The sequence below is a fragment of the Rhipicephalus microplus genome, chromosome 9, assembly GCF_043290135.1.
Source record: "Rhipicephalus microplus isolate Deutch F79 chromosome 9, USDA_Rmic, whole genome shotgun sequence".
NCBI classification, from domain to species: domain Eukaryota; kingdom Metazoa; phylum Arthropoda; class Arachnida; order Ixodida; family Ixodidae; genus Rhipicephalus; species Rhipicephalus microplus.
In genome coordinates this window covers 19,687,462-19,704,418 of record NC_134708.1, presented here as the reverse complement: position 1 = coordinate 19,704,418, position 16,957 = coordinate 19,687,462, and the positions used below count along the sequence as shown (strand labels likewise).

General features: G+C 48.6%; 1 protein-coding gene across 1 annotated transcript in view; it reads right to left on the bottom strand.

Annotated features, from left to right (window-relative positions):
• Abcd1 (ATP binding cassette subfamily D) overlaps positions 1-16,957 on the bottom strand; it is a 107,519-nt gene that overhangs the window by 63,023 nt on the left and 27,539 nt on the right. Inside the window, exon 2 of the mRNA XM_037415587.2 lies at positions 847-1,036. Coding sequence (XP_037271484.2) covers positions 847-1,036 — 190 coding nt within the window. The remainder of the gene's footprint in view (positions 1-846; positions 1,037-16,957) is intronic.

The window sequence follows — 16,957 nt, the reverse complement described above, 5'->3', positions numbered from 1 at the left end:
TACACTATTAACACACAAAAATAATGAAGAGTATGTGAGATATTATTTCGAAATATTGTGATTAAGGAAATCTACCAAACTGGAAAATACGCACACCCATATGTTCAGAGAGAGCATGAATATGCTGTCCACATATATAGTGGACAAGTACCCCCACAAAAACGGACAGAAAATGGTGCTGCGGTATAGAGCTTGAATGGCGTACGGTAACTGGGTTATGAGCATATCGCACGCGTGTAACGCGAGGACATGGGTTCGCATCCCACCAGCGATTTTCTTTTATCATTTTGTTTGTTATGATTAAGTAAAATTATGTCATCCGCGCAAAGTTTTTTTTTTTTTGGTTCTCACTGTTCATTGGATTTGTGCGATCATGCCCAGTCGTGTGCGGTAGTGGAGAATTCAAATTTCGAAACAATCTACAGTTATCAAACACAGCTCTGTTTATTATTTATTTATTTCTTTATTTATTCCTTTATTTATTTTACTGTCGCCAGTATACGTAACGCGGGCATGATTTCGGTGCGCACGTTTGGTTCGACGGTCAAACCACCTTTGACAACAGCACAATTAGAGGTTAGAAACAGAGCCATCTAGTTGTTCCTGGTAATTCTGTACATGACTGCACTTATTTCCACTCTCTATGGTGCATATGCTTGCAACGTGAGACGGAAAGAACGCAAGCACTGGTCGTCATCACCCAGCTTGTTTATGCGGAATATGTCCCGCTTCATCACTTCTTCTACCCGTTTAACGTGTATACATGACTGTACTGACTTTCGCGCTATGTAGTGTGTATGTGCTCGCAATGTGAGATATATATACAGAGAGCGCGCATGCACTGACCATCGTCGTCCTCGACCCGCGGCGTGATGCCCGTCATGATGGGAAGTGAGATCATGACCATGCCGGTGGCGCTCCACATGTACTTCATGAGGAACTGCTCCAGCATGATGTACCACAGCCGCTGGTTGAATATCAGGTTCATCTGGCGGGCCAGGGCACGGTAGCTCTTCTGCAGCAGGCCCAGCTCGACCTGCGAAGGGTACAAGAAATGTATACGAGTTGTCGGAATTTATAAAAGGCATCTTTCATATCGAATAATTTACCTACGGTGAAGAAGTACCCACGGTGATGAAGTACCTACGGTGATGAAGTACCATTTACCTACGGTGATGAAGTAGGTACCTACTTCATCATTGGTACCTTAAGGGTACCAACGATGAAGATGACAAGAAGAAAGGAACGAGGGGATGCCATCATGAGAAATGGAAAGAATGACAAAAAAGGGGGTAGCTAAAGTACAAACGTAAGAAAAGCACGGTCTACCTCAAGTGAAAACAGTATACGAACTGCGCAGAATCGATTCGCCTGTTTTCCCCGTGTACATTTTTTTTGGGGGGGGGGGGAGGGGGTCTTTCATGCTGTTCCATAGTGTTTAGCTGCTCTTTTATCATCCTTTTCGGGTGAATATGGGGCATTTTATACCTTTTTTTTGTTCTTTTTCTAGAGAAAAGTTCCCATGCTCCGAGGCGCGGTGCGCGTCTATCTCCCAGCGCTGGCGTTTCGCTGGCTGAGAGACGAACTATATAGGCCTTCGGCGACCCTGCTGACGTTTCAAGAGCAAGCAAGCGCAGCTGGCGTTACAAACATGGCGTGTACGAAACGAGACACCTACACGACGCGAACGCCAGACGTGAGACGGCGACAGGGCGGTCCCCTAAAACTGCTCAAGCAGTTAAAAGTATACAGTTATTTCATAGGCAATTAACGCTAAGGAGAGCAGTCATGACGTGGAACGTGTCTCCCCTCCGATCGCTCAATGCCCCACGCATACAGCCCCGCCGCGGTGGTCTAGTGGCTAAGGTACTCGGCTGCTGACCCGCAGGTCGCGGGTTCAAATCCCGGCTGCGGCGGCTGCATTTCCGATGGAGGCGGAAATGTTGTAGGCCCGTGTACTCAGATTTGGGTGCACGTTAAAGAACCCCAGGTGGGCTAAATTTCCGGAGCCCTCCACTACGGCGTCTCTCATAACCATATGGTGGTTTTGGGACGTTAAACCCAACAAATCAATCAATCATGCCCCACGCATACAAACGTTGATACTTGTATACTACCACGTCTCGCAGCGCATGCGCGATACCGCGGAGCTTTCGCACACTGATTACGGCGGCGGCGCGGTAAACGCAGACGACTTCCGAACGACCATGACGATCTCTTGATCTACGCTGGAGAGATCGTGGAGGTTAATAGGATGCGCCGGCCATGCCTTGTTCGCTATTTTACTTTCTCTCTCTCTCTCTCTTTTCACCCTTCAGTTATTTCACTTCTCGCTTTCGTTCGTTAGCCTTTCAGGCAACGGCACGAAACTGCGCAGCAAATATATTTCCTTCGAGACCGCAGACGTCCACAATCGCAAGCAGACGACGACCATTCGGGAGCAGACGGCGTGATCGTCTGCGTTCGGCGGACCGTTGACGTTTCGTACCTGTTTCCTGGCTCGTACATGAGGTTTAAAGTACCGATTGTCATCATTTCTACAAGCTCACCATAATGAGCACATGATGTTTTCTCTCTTTCTTTTCTTTATTTGATGATCTGCCTATTATCGTCAAGGCATGTGCCACCGCCTGTACATACGAGGCAGATGCGAAACTACACGCATGCCGTCTCGACCAACGTTGGTCTCGACGGGCTCGCGGTTCTTTTCGACGTTCAGCCAGCCAGGCGCACTCATTTATATTATTCGCACGTTAACCTACTCGGCAGCGTTCATTTTTGGCGTGCAAACACACACACAAGCACACGCACTCACACAAGCGGCGGCGGCCGATCGAACGCCGCAAGAAACTCCCTCTCCCTTCCCTCAATTTCCTTTCGCTAAGCCTAACGGCGCTCACCGACATTGAATTGGGTCTTTTCGTCATCCCGATGGACCTTTTTCATAACAAGAAGAAAGACCTCTCGTCTCTTCTTGTTCTTCAGCACCGTCGGGACATGTGAACGGCAGGAAGAGGCGCCAAAGCCCGCGCAAAGGCGGTGGGCTATAGCCTCGATTCCCACAAGTTTGATGAGTCGTCTAATGATTTCGCCCGCAGACAATGTGACCTTCATGCATATAGAGTGAAGTATAGGAGTGTGCGAATACTGAAATCACGAACCGAATCGAATACGGATAAGAGCGATGATACTGAATCGAATACGAATACAAGCCAAGTATATATAACATTCGAACAGTTTTCGTATATCAAGGCAACTATGTTCAAAGCAGCCTCAGAATGGTAATATAAGCGCTTTTGAAATAGTCAAATAATTCCACAACATTTTATTTGAAACAAATATTCGCAAAGCTGCAACACGGTAACATACTGCGATTACTTTTAAGCGACAAAAGTGTCACAAATATGTAAAGTGATGCGAGCTTGTGAACAGCACCGACTGGAGCCTAGGAAATATTTTGTAACCACAAATTGAAAAACAATAGCGATCACAGTATTCAAGTCGGCGCGTTGAACGGGGCTGACTTTGCACCCCCCTCTCACCCCCTATCCTATTATGCCAATATAAGGGGCTGGCTATGCACCCTCCTCTCGCCCTCTCACCCACGGTCGCACGCCTGTGGTCTTTTTTGACCACTTTACTTACTTCGCATCTGTACCACAAACATAAAAACTGCACGACTGATAACGTTACCCATATAGCTTCCTCGACTTCGTTATCTGCTGTTTCTAATTAGAGTGCGTCCCGCAGAGTGCGGCGTCAGGGATACGGATCGATGGCGTGGAGCAGGTAAACAATCAATAACTGCGCGCGCGCCCGAAGGGTTCCGTATTTTACCATGCTCTTCGGGGAAGCCACTACAGCCCGATCCACAACAGACCGAGCCGGAAGAAAAGGGGGGGGGGGGGGTATCTTCTGCGGTGCCATCGATTCGTAAGTACGAGCCTAGCTCGTGCTGTATAGCTTGCATGCACGCAAGCCAGACACTGACTAATGGATTGATGATTGATATGTGGGGTTTAACGTCCCAAAACCACCATATGATTATAACAGAGGCCGTAGTGGAGAGCTCCGGAAATTTCGACCATTTGGGGGTTCTTTAACGTGCGCCCAAATCTGAGCACACGGGCCTACAACATTTCCGCCTCCATCGGAGATGCAGCCGCCGCAGCCGGGATTCGATCCCGCGACCTGCGGGTCAGCAGCCGAGTATACCTTAGCCACTAGACCACCGCGGCGGGGCAATTTAACTGGCAATTTAACCACTGAACTGTGTCGTTCAAGTTGAGCACACTAGTGCACCTGAAGACATGCTTATAGGACATGGGCTCTGACGCGGAACTGAATTTAAACTGTTATATTTTCTAAGTTGAGAGTTTCCAAAGGCTGAAAATAGTTACTGCTGCTAAAGACATTTCGCTTTTAGTAGCGTCCGCTGTGAACTTGTTTTATGTGTACCTTACCATATGAATGAACGGACAAGTAAGCCGAGGGAAGCATAGACGAACTTATTTGCTCTACCGCAGGGTAATAATTTAGATTAAAAGAAATTAAAAGACCACCACGGCGGGGCCCTCTGACTAATGAAAATTTGCGGTTTTATTGTTTAGGAGGAGACGAGGAACAGCGAAAGCTTGCAGCGGCACTGTGGGACCCCGTGACTCAGAGACACAGTGAAGCGAGGCACGCGCGGCTAAACTTGTCGCGCACGACGAAGAGCACGGACGAAGAAAGTGAAGGCGGGTCCACCCCGGTGGTGCAGCGTAACTTGGGAAAGTAAAAAACGTGCGCTTGTTGGCACGGCTTCATCGTATAATAAACAGCGCGGCCACGTGGGAAAGCGCAAAGCAGTGGCGGATCCAAGAGGGGGGAGGGCGGTAAATGCGATCACCCCCCCCACCCCAATCTGTCAGCATACCCTTTCCCTCTCTTCAACGCTTGCAGTCCAACTGCTATCACCAGTTAGGACACATGAGTGGGACCACTGTGAGCATATAAGCAGCATTTATGCCATTACAGGGTTTAGTAGTAGTAGTAGTAGTAGTAGTAGTAGTAGTAGTAGTAGTAGTAGTAGTAGTAGTAGTAGTAGTAGTAGTACTTTTATTTACAGTAAGCCGGATACAGAGCTCACTGCAGGGGCAAAGGGCTAAAGGCGAACAGCCTGACAAAGGCCCTTGTCCTTGTTTAGTGCTAGCAAAAACAAACAAAAAAAAGTAATGACCACGCCTCCCATCTAGTGTTATTTAACCGATATCGCACAGTATACGGGCCTCCGTCATTTCGACCCCGCAGAATTGCGACTGCCGCTGCATGGATCGAACCCACGACCTTATAAGGGTCAGCAGCCGAAGACCTTTACCACTGCTCCACCTCGGCGGACGAAGGCCCCATGGAGTATCACGGTTAGGAATGGTAACCACAAAACCACAAGTGTTGCCGCTTCGGTGACCACTCCGTGTTGTCTCTCCAGTGTCCCGTGAAGTCCTCCAGTTACCTTACCGAATCGCAGTTTTTGGCACGTGAAACCCCAGATATCTATTGAAGTAGTATTTCTAGTAGATTGCACAGCCCCACGAAAGACCCGCCACGGAGAGAAATAAGCGGAGGGACTGGGAGGTACCCAATAAGCGAAGGGACGGAGGGACCCATTATAGTATCCCCGAGCACCATAACCACTATAGACCACCGTGGCGACCCGCCACGGTGGTCTACAGTGGTTATCGCCACGGTGGTCTATAGTGATTATGGTGCTCTTCTACTGACCCATTGGTCGAGTATCGAATAATGAGCTGCTTGAGGCCCGCGTGCTTAGGCTTGTGTGTTACGCTAAAGAACCCCGGGTGGTCGAAATCGCCGACGCCTTCGGCGTCTCTCACAAATCATATCGATAGTTTTGGCGCGTTAAACCCTAACAATTATCATAGCCGCAGGAAAGCGCATCGCCCGCCCTACTGAAACGTTCCGTATGCGAGTCCAATAACTTGATTCCGTATGTTTCCGTATGTATAATATGAATTCCGTACGTTTCCATAAGGAATCCATGTTTTCCGTATGTTTTCCATATATTTCCGTAAGCTTCTTACGGAAACATACGGAATCATTGGACATCGCATACGGAACGCTTCAGTAAGGAAACTCGCGTAGGACACAAAGCAAGTTCAGACAGCTGTCTAAACTTGCTTCGCGTCCTACACAAGTTTCAGCCAACCAAGCCAATTCTTGCATCCTTTCGCGGGGTTGACAAGAGCAGAAGGTATAGGATGTAAGAGAAGTGACACCCGGAGCAGACGTCCGCACACCTACGCCATTTCCATATAGATCAAGTGAAGAAGGCCCGCTGACTAATGGGCTACGGTTAATTAGCCGCGTCTTCCTCTTTTGTCTCCGAGCGGAGAAACCGGGGCTTGTGCATATACTGGCCGACGTTGTACACGCGACATTAAAGGGACAGCAAAGAAGAAAAAAAAACGATTTTCCGTGAGTGAAGTATACAATTTCGAAATCTCGTAAACACCACTCTTACCGCGACACGACGCTTTGTAAGCGAGAAAACGCGCTCAAATAAAACATCCGAGTGGAGACGCGCCCCCTTGAGATTTCCGCACCGAATAGCACGACGCCATAGATCTCGGAGGCATCTACAGGGACCTACGCAGCTTCCCATCGACAAATATGAAGTATATACATCGTCATTTGTGTGTGCTTTAGACCGAGCATACCAAGGTTTCAGAAATGTTCATGGAGGTCGAAAATACGAAAACTACATTTCGGAAGTTTCGACGTCACGCGCAGAGATTTCAGCACATGGCATTAGAGTTTTCAGAGTGCAGTTTATCAATATAAACCAAGTCATCGTTTCTCTTTAGTGTCCCTTTAAAATGCCCCTATAGGCCACTCCGAGCTAAAGGACAAGACAGTGGTTTATTTGGCACCCTGTGTCGACCCCGCCGCTTATTCTTTCATCAAGCACGCGGACACTGTCAGCACGAAGCACTGGGCCTAGTAGAAAGAATTTCGCGCTTTTCGCTTACACGCTGTTATCGTCCGATAACGCGGTCGAAAACGAAGGGAAACAAGTGACATCCGCAGATCGCGCACCTCGCGAGGAAAAAAAAAAAAAAAAAGGGCAGATCTAGCGTGCGATATGGCGTGACCAAAGTGCGGCAGCAGACGCCTCACGCTTGATGTACAGCGGTCGACAAAAATTTCCAGGTCATGCTGCCGTAAGAATGCATGGGATAGTGGACTGGGAACTAGTGACGGACCTTGTAGATCGCGTATGGGCCAATAGATAGACTATTCCCTCGTGACGTCACGTGAACGGACTGCGGGCGTCACGAATCGAGCCGAAAAAAACGGGAAACGCACCGAACAAATGAGGCGCCCGTTGTTTCTATATTATTACTACGTTTATATAGGAACCCTTTAAGATTCTATCCCGGCCGCGGGGGTCGCATTTCGAACGAGGCGAAATTGTTAAGTCCCGGGTCTCCCGTGCGATGTCAATACGAGTCAAAGAACACCAGGTGGCCAAAATTTCCGGAGCCATCCACTACGGCGTCTCTCATAATCGTATGGTATCTTAGAAGTGTGGCAGCTTGGGCTATAGTTGGTATGGCATGACGATAGTTATAGCGCGAGAACAAAACGACGACACAGAGTCTTTCGTGTCCTTCTTGTCTCTGTGTCGTCGTTTTGATCTCGCGCTATAACTATCGTATGGTATAGTTTGGGGACGTAAAGCCCCATATATTACGGTTCTAGGGACCCTTTAAAAGCAGGCCAGCTCTCTTTGTACCCTTTTTTTTGTACTACCCATACGCAACCATAACAAGCCAGCTTTCTCTGAGTAAAGCGATGGATGCGGAAACGTTCTAGGCCCGTGTGCACAGATTTGGGCGCACGTTAAAGAACCCAAGGTGGTCGAAATTTCCGGCGCCCTCCACTACGGCGTCTCTCATAATCGTATGGTGATTTTGAGACGTTAAACCCCACATATCAATCAATCAATTATCTGGGTAAAGACACAAGGCTGATTTGCCCCCCCCCCCTTCCCTCTATTTTAAGGGCGCGGGGGGGGGCACTACTGCCCCTCCGTCTCTCACGAGCGCACGCCCCCCACGAGCATACGGTGCGTTGCGTTTTCAACCGTCGGCTACCGCCTCTTCCTTCACACAGAGGGTAAAGGAAGTAGTGCACTGATTGGTTACGTACACACGAGCAGGAAGTGAACGAAACGCGAGAAGGAGGAAGCGCCCCTGCCTGACCACACGCCGGTGCGCCTGCAGCAGCAGCGGCGAGGCCTCGGTCACGCTCTCTCTCTCCTCCCCTCCCCCCTCTCACCAACGTGAGCGACCAGGAAGTGCTCGCGCACCGTTAAGCATGCAGTAGCCGGAGGCGACCTTCAAAAAGCTGCAGCGATGGAGAGGGCGCCTAACGACGATGAGAGCGATTGCTGAACCAGAAGGTGCTTTCTTTCTCTTCTCACGGGCCCATCACCATTGTTTCCAAGCCTAAACGGCATTTGGGCGAGAGGCTGGTGTGCGCTCTACCAGGACGGAGAGCATTAGACCCCCCCCCCCGGGGCAGTCTATGGCGCATGCGTCAACGCAGGGTAGGCAGGCCGCATGGAGTGGACCCGCGAAGGAAATAAAATAGTTACACGGGAGAGCACTGCAGCATTACGTCACGAAGCAGGCGTTGCTATAGGCGAGCGCAACTCTCCTTGGAGAAGTCACTTCCTTCTTTAGCATAGTCTATTACTTTAATTTTTTTTTCTTTTGTCAGTATCGGTCCAGCAGCACGTGACTTTTAGCAGGACCTCATCTCCGATTAGCGGTTGCCGCAGTTGCGTAAGTACACTAGAGGGACCTCTGGACTATATAGTGTCTACAGAAGCGCTCTACCACGGGAAGTGCAACACATTTTCCGCCAATCAACCCGGTCCTGTGCTTTCTGCAGCAACGTTATACGCGTGTACGACGTATACACGTTCAAAATTAAAACCTTACGAGATGAGGGGAGGGGGGGGAGATAGGTGACGGCGCTTTGAAACCCCCCCCCCCCCCAAACCCTAAATAGCTACGCCCATCACGAGAATAGAGCATGTTACAAAAACAGTGGCAATCACGAGTGCACGGAAGACATGTACGATCGAATTAAAAAGGTCCTTGAAACACCTGCCACGCGAAGCCGTGATCAGGGATGTTGTTTCGAGCGCGATCTGTAGCCACAGACCCATAACACTGTCCAATCCTCAGCCTGACGAGCTCCCGCGTCATACCAACACTCGACGTATAGCAACCTTCATATACTGATCACTGCGTTGCGTGTCTCAATACTACGGCAACGAAAAACAAAAAAAAATGAAATAAAGAAACTTGTTTTCACATAGCTTGCGTACACATGTCCCACACTCGCACGACTGGGCAGTCAAATCAACCGCGAACACCATGCTAGTAATACATCATACACTACAGCTACTACGCACTATACCGTGCTGCTTCCTCCGTGGGACACGCCCCTTATCACGCGATCACGGCTGGAGGAAATCAAAGCTGTAATCACGCGATAACAACATCTCGACGCGCGATTTCACCGCGAGCACTCCAACTATCGGTCGTTGATTGATTGATATGTAGGGTTTAACGTCCCAAAACCACCATATGATTATGAGAGACGCCGTAGTGGAGGGCTCCGGAAATTTAGACCACCTGGGGTTCTTTAACGTGCACCCAAATCTGAGCACACGGGCCTACAACATTTCCGCCTCCATCGGAAATGCAGCCGCCGCAGCCAGGATTCGAACCCGCGCCCTGCGGGTCAGCCAACTATCGGTCGTGTACTTTTTAACCCTCTAGACATCGATTTTTTTTTTTTGCGAAACGCAGTCCAGAAATGTGTATTTTCCCCCCAACAGCTGAAATTAATTCTTCGGCCTATTTTATTCAAGCAAAATAAACAAAATTTGCTCCGTTGCCATTAAGTGTCGAAAACATCCAGAAATGTGTACTTTTTTTCCCACAGCTGAAATCGATTCTTCAGCCTACTTTATTTATGAAGAATTAACAAATTTTTCTCCGTTAACGTTAAGTGTTGAAAACATTTTTTGCTGTTTCATACGCGCAGTTTATTCGCGTGGAATGCGCAAGCGAAAGCTGCCACGCCACTTTTTAAAGGTAAACAAAACGGAGACATCAAAGCACGAAAAAAAAAAAAAACATCGCGCATTCCCGAAGTGCGACAGCATATGCCAAGCACGAGAAACGATCGAGAAAAGCGAGCGCTTTAAACATACACAGGCAATGCCGTACATGTACGGCTAAAAAAAAACCTATGGTCCATGTTAGGCGATGCCTTACATGTCACAGCGAAATCCCTCAAAGGGCTCTTTAAATGAATATACCTAGCACGGATAATTGGGCTAGTTGGTATTTGTTCATCTTTTAACTGAATAAGGGCGCGCACTCAGACAAGGACAGTAGAACAGAAAATTGCTCTTGGTCTGTCCCATTTCTTATTCCAGTGTCCTTGTCTGACTGCACACCCTTATTCAGTTAAAAGAATACACCTTTTGATATAGTCAGTAGGAACATTTACACAGAACACTGACTAATTACCTACAATAATTAATGGTTGATCTTTAACGTCCCAAAACCACGATATGGTTATGAGGGACGCCGTATAATGAAGGGCTCCGGAAATTTCGACCTCCTGCAGGGGTTCTTTAACGTACACCTAAACCTAAGTACACGGTCCTCAACCATTTTCGCCAAAATCGAAAGTGCGGCCCATACCACAACTACTGCAATACACTTGAAAGAGCACAATCAACATCTCCTGTACCTCCATTTGCTCCATTATCTGCTTACTTCCATTAAGGTTGAGGGAAACGAAGCATGCGAGCCTTCCAAAATTCTCTTCCTTCACTCAAGTGCTCTTTAAGTGGCTCGAGGCAAGTTTCGTCCTAAGGAAAGACAAACCATCTCATTAAAAAAAATTAAAAAAAGAACAAAGGCTACAGCTTCGAAGCACTCTATGGACTGAAACTAAGTGCTTTAAGCAAACCATCAAGTTAAATACAGTGGTGACACCGTGTTTTGTAAGCCGCTTTCTTTCCTTTTTTTTTTTTCAATGCCGTTATACCAAAAGCGGAGCTCCATTAGTGCACACTTGCCTTCTGAAGAACTGCCTCCGTTCGGTTTTCACACACAGGAAGTGGGGCGTAATGGACGAAACCCTATTTAAAACCTGCAGATTGGCAGGCTGGCCTGGCCCACCGGGGTGGTCGCGGTAAAGCACCGGTATTCCCCACGATGATCGCGACTATGGTGCATTGTTGAAGACTGTTGCACCACGCGCATAAGGCACAATGGTGCACGTAAACGCATCCCCCCCACACACGCAAGAACATTCGGTATGAGCGAGAAGACGCGCGAAAAGAAAGTGCAGCTAAAGCGACTCCACCTTGAAGTGCGGCAGCTTGGGCTAGTTGGTACGGCATGACGATAGTTATAGCGCGAGAACAAAACGACGACACAGAGACATCCGTGTCCCTCGTGTCTCTGTGTCGTCGTTTTGTTCTCGCGCTATAACTATCGTCCATCTTGAAACTTCCGTGACAATGCCCGTGACGTCAATATATATTCGACGGCGTCTACTAGGTCATACGAAGTTCCTAATCGGTAACGATGATGCACATTGTCCGTCTAACGGGGTCACAAACTTAAAATACCAGGTAAAACTATCAGTTAAAGCGCACGAAAAACAGACATGAAGAGAGGACAAGCGCTTATCCTCTCTTCATGTCTGTTTTCGTGCGCTTTAACTGATAGTTTTACCATGCATATCCAACTAGCCCAACTTTCGATTCTGTTAAAATACCAGGTTTCAGGAAATTTCGATGAGCTAATGGCGCCGAAGTACGAAAACATACGTACGAAATACGTGACGTCACGCGCGGAGACAGCGGCGCGAAATTTAAATGCCAAGCTTTTACCTTGACTCTTTCCCCTGTTAAAAATCCATAACAGCGGAGTTAATGCTGTTAAATTCTTTAGGAGTAAGATTCAGCAATATAACAACCAATGAATTGTTTCCACTTATAGTGTCCTTTAAATTAACTGAAGGCGCAAAAATATTAGAAAATGCGCAGATACGTTATTCGAAAGACAGTGTTTCTTACGCTGCACTGAAAATGCGACACTACGCGCGAAAAAGCCCTCTGCCGACGTCACGGTGCCGCCACCTGGCAGTGGCCCTGGATTCTGCACAAGCTCCGGCAGAATACTATCGTCATTTGTGTAGCGGAGTACGCAAATAAGCAGCCGCGTATCTGCATGCTTACTTAGCATTGCCTTCAAGATAGGAGGCCCCTCTCCGCTGGGTTTGCATTGCCTCCGCGGTCGGCCCCCGTTTGACCGAGCTGCGATGCCATGCGATGACGTCCTCCCGTGACGTCAGTCGCGCTTTCTGGCGATCTGTGACATCGTGATGACGTCTTGTGGTGACGTCACCATACCGTGATTTTACTGCAACACTCGTCGTCCCCAACGCCAACGGACAATTTTGGTCTTTGACCACGAATCTTATAGGGCTTTTGCCATGGTAGTTGTAGGGCGTTCACGTCCAAAATCCGCGATATAATTGTGCGAGACGCCGTAGCGGAGGGCTCAGAAAATTTAGGCAATCTGGTGTCCTTTGAAATGGTTGACGCTCGGTCAAGTTGGTGGGGATTGATTTCAAAATGTTAAAGAGCGCATAGAACGATTAAAAAGGGACTAGAGACAAGGGGCGCTGATGTTCTTCAACCTGAAACAAAACTGCTAGTCGGTCTAGTAGAGAAAGAGAGAGAGAGAGAGAGGTTGAGGAAAGAAAAATACGCAACTTCTGCGGCCCTAATTGGGTGCACGGCCCAACGAGTTGATTTTTTAACCGCTTTGCGCGAGACAAGAACGAAGAAAAGTGACACTAAAAGACGAGCGCAATCTATAACAGGTGCGCTCATATGCGTGCACCTAAATCGAAGTACGCGAATCTCAAGCGTTATCGCCTTCATCGAAAATGCGGTCATGACTCTTCAATCTCACAGGTCAGCAGTCGAGCGCCATGACCGCTAGACCAACGATCGTAGCGGGTTTTGTTTCACCACTTAACGACGGGAGCGCCACGCGACTCTCCCTCTGGTAATACTATAGTTAGTGCGTGACCTCCGAGATGGCGGGCGCGCGGCGTGTTTCTCTACGCCGCGCGCCCGCAATCTCGGAGGCCATGGGTAGTGCGTAGCATACTCGGCGACGCCGGGAACGGACGGACGGACGGACGGACGGACGGACGGACGGATGGATGGATGGATGGATGGATGGATGAAAAAACTTTACTTTGTCAGAAAGCAACTGAGGATGATTCCGTGTTAGATGGCCATCAAAAGGTTGGCGGCGACCTGTGTGGTCCGCTCCATGACCTTTAACTGGACGACTGGGTCTGAGCTGGTCAACACGGCCTCCCAGACGCATACAATTGTCGCGTGATTTGTGGCATGCGTACGTGCGAAGGCGTGACCGAATCAACAACGCCGCGAAAGCGGGTGGCCACAGCAGACCACCAGGAAGGAAACTTGAAATGGCGACGCGCGAAAAAGAATGCAAGGTTGCTGTTACCTTTCGTGTTTTTTTTTCTTTCTGCATTCAAAACAAACAAGCAATGGACCACGGCACCTGCGAAGATGTCATGGAGGAAAGAAAAAAAATGATGATGTTGGAAGCACAATAGAAATAATCTTTGTTTTCCTTTCATTTTTTTTTTCCTTCGCGTCAAAATGCGAAGGCGAGTTACGTTTCGAGGAAACGTCCTTGAGGCGGTATGTGGTGCAGACGACAAGTATAGCAGACGACGTCGGCCGCGAGGCAGTTCATATACACAGAGAGACGCCTACGTGTGCTATACCATTCAGCCAGGCGCGTGCGCAGTCAAGAAATAAAAGTGTTTGTGCGCATGCTCACGCGCAACTCCACGTCGCAGAGAAGCCTATCCCACACGAGGAAGACAAAGAGATATTAAAGTTGGGATGACGCAGGGACGGGGAAATGTAGTACGAGGGCGCACAAAAAGGGGGTTCTGATTTTTTTTTTTTTTTTTTAGGCGCGAAGCTCCTTACAGCGGCACCCGTTTGTCCCTCGTAGTCGTAGTAGTAGTGTGTAACCAGTCTTACATTTTCACCTCCAAGGTGGTGCCGGTGCGAGATTTCTTCTGTGCGTCGTTCAACAGTAAAAAAATTCGCAGCGTGCGCGTTAACTAAAAGCCGAATTCTCCTGTCTCTCATTCCCCCTTAGCAGCCATTGGCATGTACATTGAGCACTATCTGACAAGAAAGGGTTGCTACGTTATACTCGCTGGGCGTAACCTCCTTGGTTTTAGAAAGGTTTAGCGAGCGTTGGGCCGCAGTGCCATGAATACAGTGAACTAGTATATACCATGAACTCGAGGCGGTTTAAAGTGGGAAGCCGAAGCGCAAGCCGTAAGAAAGTGTGCGTGTGCCTCCTCTCGTTCAGTGCTTGGAATGTCCGCTGGATGGCGGTGCTTCTATATGAGGAATATATGATGAAAAGATGCGAGATGGTGGTACTTGGAGTGTTGAATAGGTGGACGAACGGACACACAGACAGATGCATGGACGGACGCATGGACGGACGCAGAAGAGGTTGCATGGACGAACGCAGGAACGGCCGCACAGACGGACGTACGAACAGACGCACGCACGGACGGGCGGATGGACGCACGGGCGGCCACACAGACGCACGCATGGACGGACGGAAGCAAGAACGAACGGACGGACGGATGCTTCGCCCCACTCTCCATCGTTCACTCCGTGGATATGCTGCCATTTTTTGTTTCTTCCAGGCGCATGCCAGCTGAGTGCATAGTTATGAAATGATCGAAGGTGTCAACGTTATCCCGACGTTGCCCTGTGCAGACTTTACTCTTTTTTTTTTCAGTCACAGCTTGTTACGAATTAAATTTACGTGGCAGCATAATTGTACGCTGCCGCCGCTGCACAGGATGCAGCTCTCGAATGTGCGCCAATTACAATGCGTGTTTGAAGCGCAGATGATTTTATACTCCAAAGTTTTTATGTGCCCGTTCTACAATAATTGATGCTCTTTCCATCATGGGCGATTGTCGGTGATCATATCCGATTCCCGGCAGGTGGGAAGGGAACGGGAGGTGGTAGCATTGCTTAATGAGAAAGAAAGAAAGAAAGAAAGAAAAAGAAAGAAAGAAAGAAAGAAAGAAAGAAAGAAGAGAAAGAAAGAAAGAAAGAAAGAAAGAAAGAAAGAAAGAAAGAAAGAAAGAAAGAAAGAAAGAAAGAAAGAAAGTGAACGCAGGCGCGAACTATGGCTCACCCCCGTTTTCCCAACAGGGCAATGGTTCCTAAATTATTACGTTCTAAACATGTCTATAGTATACTGCTCGACTGAAACTTAATATTTTGAGTAAACCAAGACTTCCAAATTTTGACCACACCTACGTATTTATTTTTGCGTATGCAACGCGCGAGTGCATACACTTCACTATGAAGAACACAACACGAACAAACACCGAGGAACGATGCATGGAGGCCACTGCTGTTCAGCTATATGCCTTTGACGATCGGCTTTGGCTGGTCCAACGGGTATACAGAGATGAGGGCAAAGGCCAACGGAAGCCCTATAGAAAAGGGCGCGACCATTTTTGCAATGCTCCGCGTTATGAACAAATAAAGTTTTCCCCCTCTCTCTCTCTCTTGTTCTCACTGTGTAGTTATTCCGGCTTCGCTCACAACACTCATCCCACTCTGGCAGACACTGCGGTGTGCAAAGTCTCAGCGATCGCGGCCGCTGATCCGGATGTCGCTGGTTTGACACCACACCCTCGACGAAGGCGAAACGCGCTACATGCAGAGTACAGTGTGCCACGTCGGTTGACTCTAAAAGAATCCCGGGCGGTCGAAAGTATCCGCAGCCATTTCACAGCCAAGCCTCTCGCAGCCTGCAGTCACGTTGGTATATACGTTAAACACGAGAAAACAACCGCTCCGCTCTACCATCGGGAGAGCCCTGCCGCGGTGGTCTAGTGGCTAAGGTACTCGGCTGCTGACCCGCAGGGCGCGGGTTCGATTCCCGGTTGCGGCGGCTGCATTTACGATGGAGGCGGAAATGTTGTAGGCCCGTGTGCTCAGATTTGGGCGCACGTTAAAGAACCCCAGGTGGTCGAAATTTCCGGAGCCCTCCACTACGGCGTCTCTCATAATCATATGGTGGTTTTGGGACGTTAAACCCCACAAATCAAGCAACCATCATCGGGAGAACACGGATACCGAACAGATAAGATATACCGGTCTGCAACGGGACAGGCGATATTACCTCGCGCGCGTATACCTCTTTACTTTTTCACGGCGAAAACCTTAGCTGCGAAAATTGAGACCATCGGCACCCCGTGGCGTGAGGCACGAGTTGTCAAAAAAAAAGGGGGGTCACCACGTCAAGACGTCACGGTTACTTCCAATAGTGAAAGCTTGGGCTAGTCGGTACGAAGAAAAGAAAAAAAAAGGCAATCGAGGACCCGTCACATCTGCCTCGACTAGTGATACATCGATTAGACTTGTATTTCATCTTCCTGTTTGCTTTTTTTAGTCATCCTTTTTTTGACACACACATATTGACACTCTGCGAAATAAAGTTAGTTGCAAGTCAGTGCCGTCTGTCCTTTCGTCCTATGTTCGCGAGTTGAAATAACGCTGAAATAACAAGTACGGTCACGATCATTTCACAGATAAGAATGTTTGTGACGTCATCATGACGTAACGTCGCATGATGGTGTCATCACACGACAACCGAGGTGGCGTAGCTCGAGTCAAAGGTGGTCCGACCACGGAGGCAATTCTAAACCGGGTGAGGTGCCTTCTAATCTCGGAGGAGGC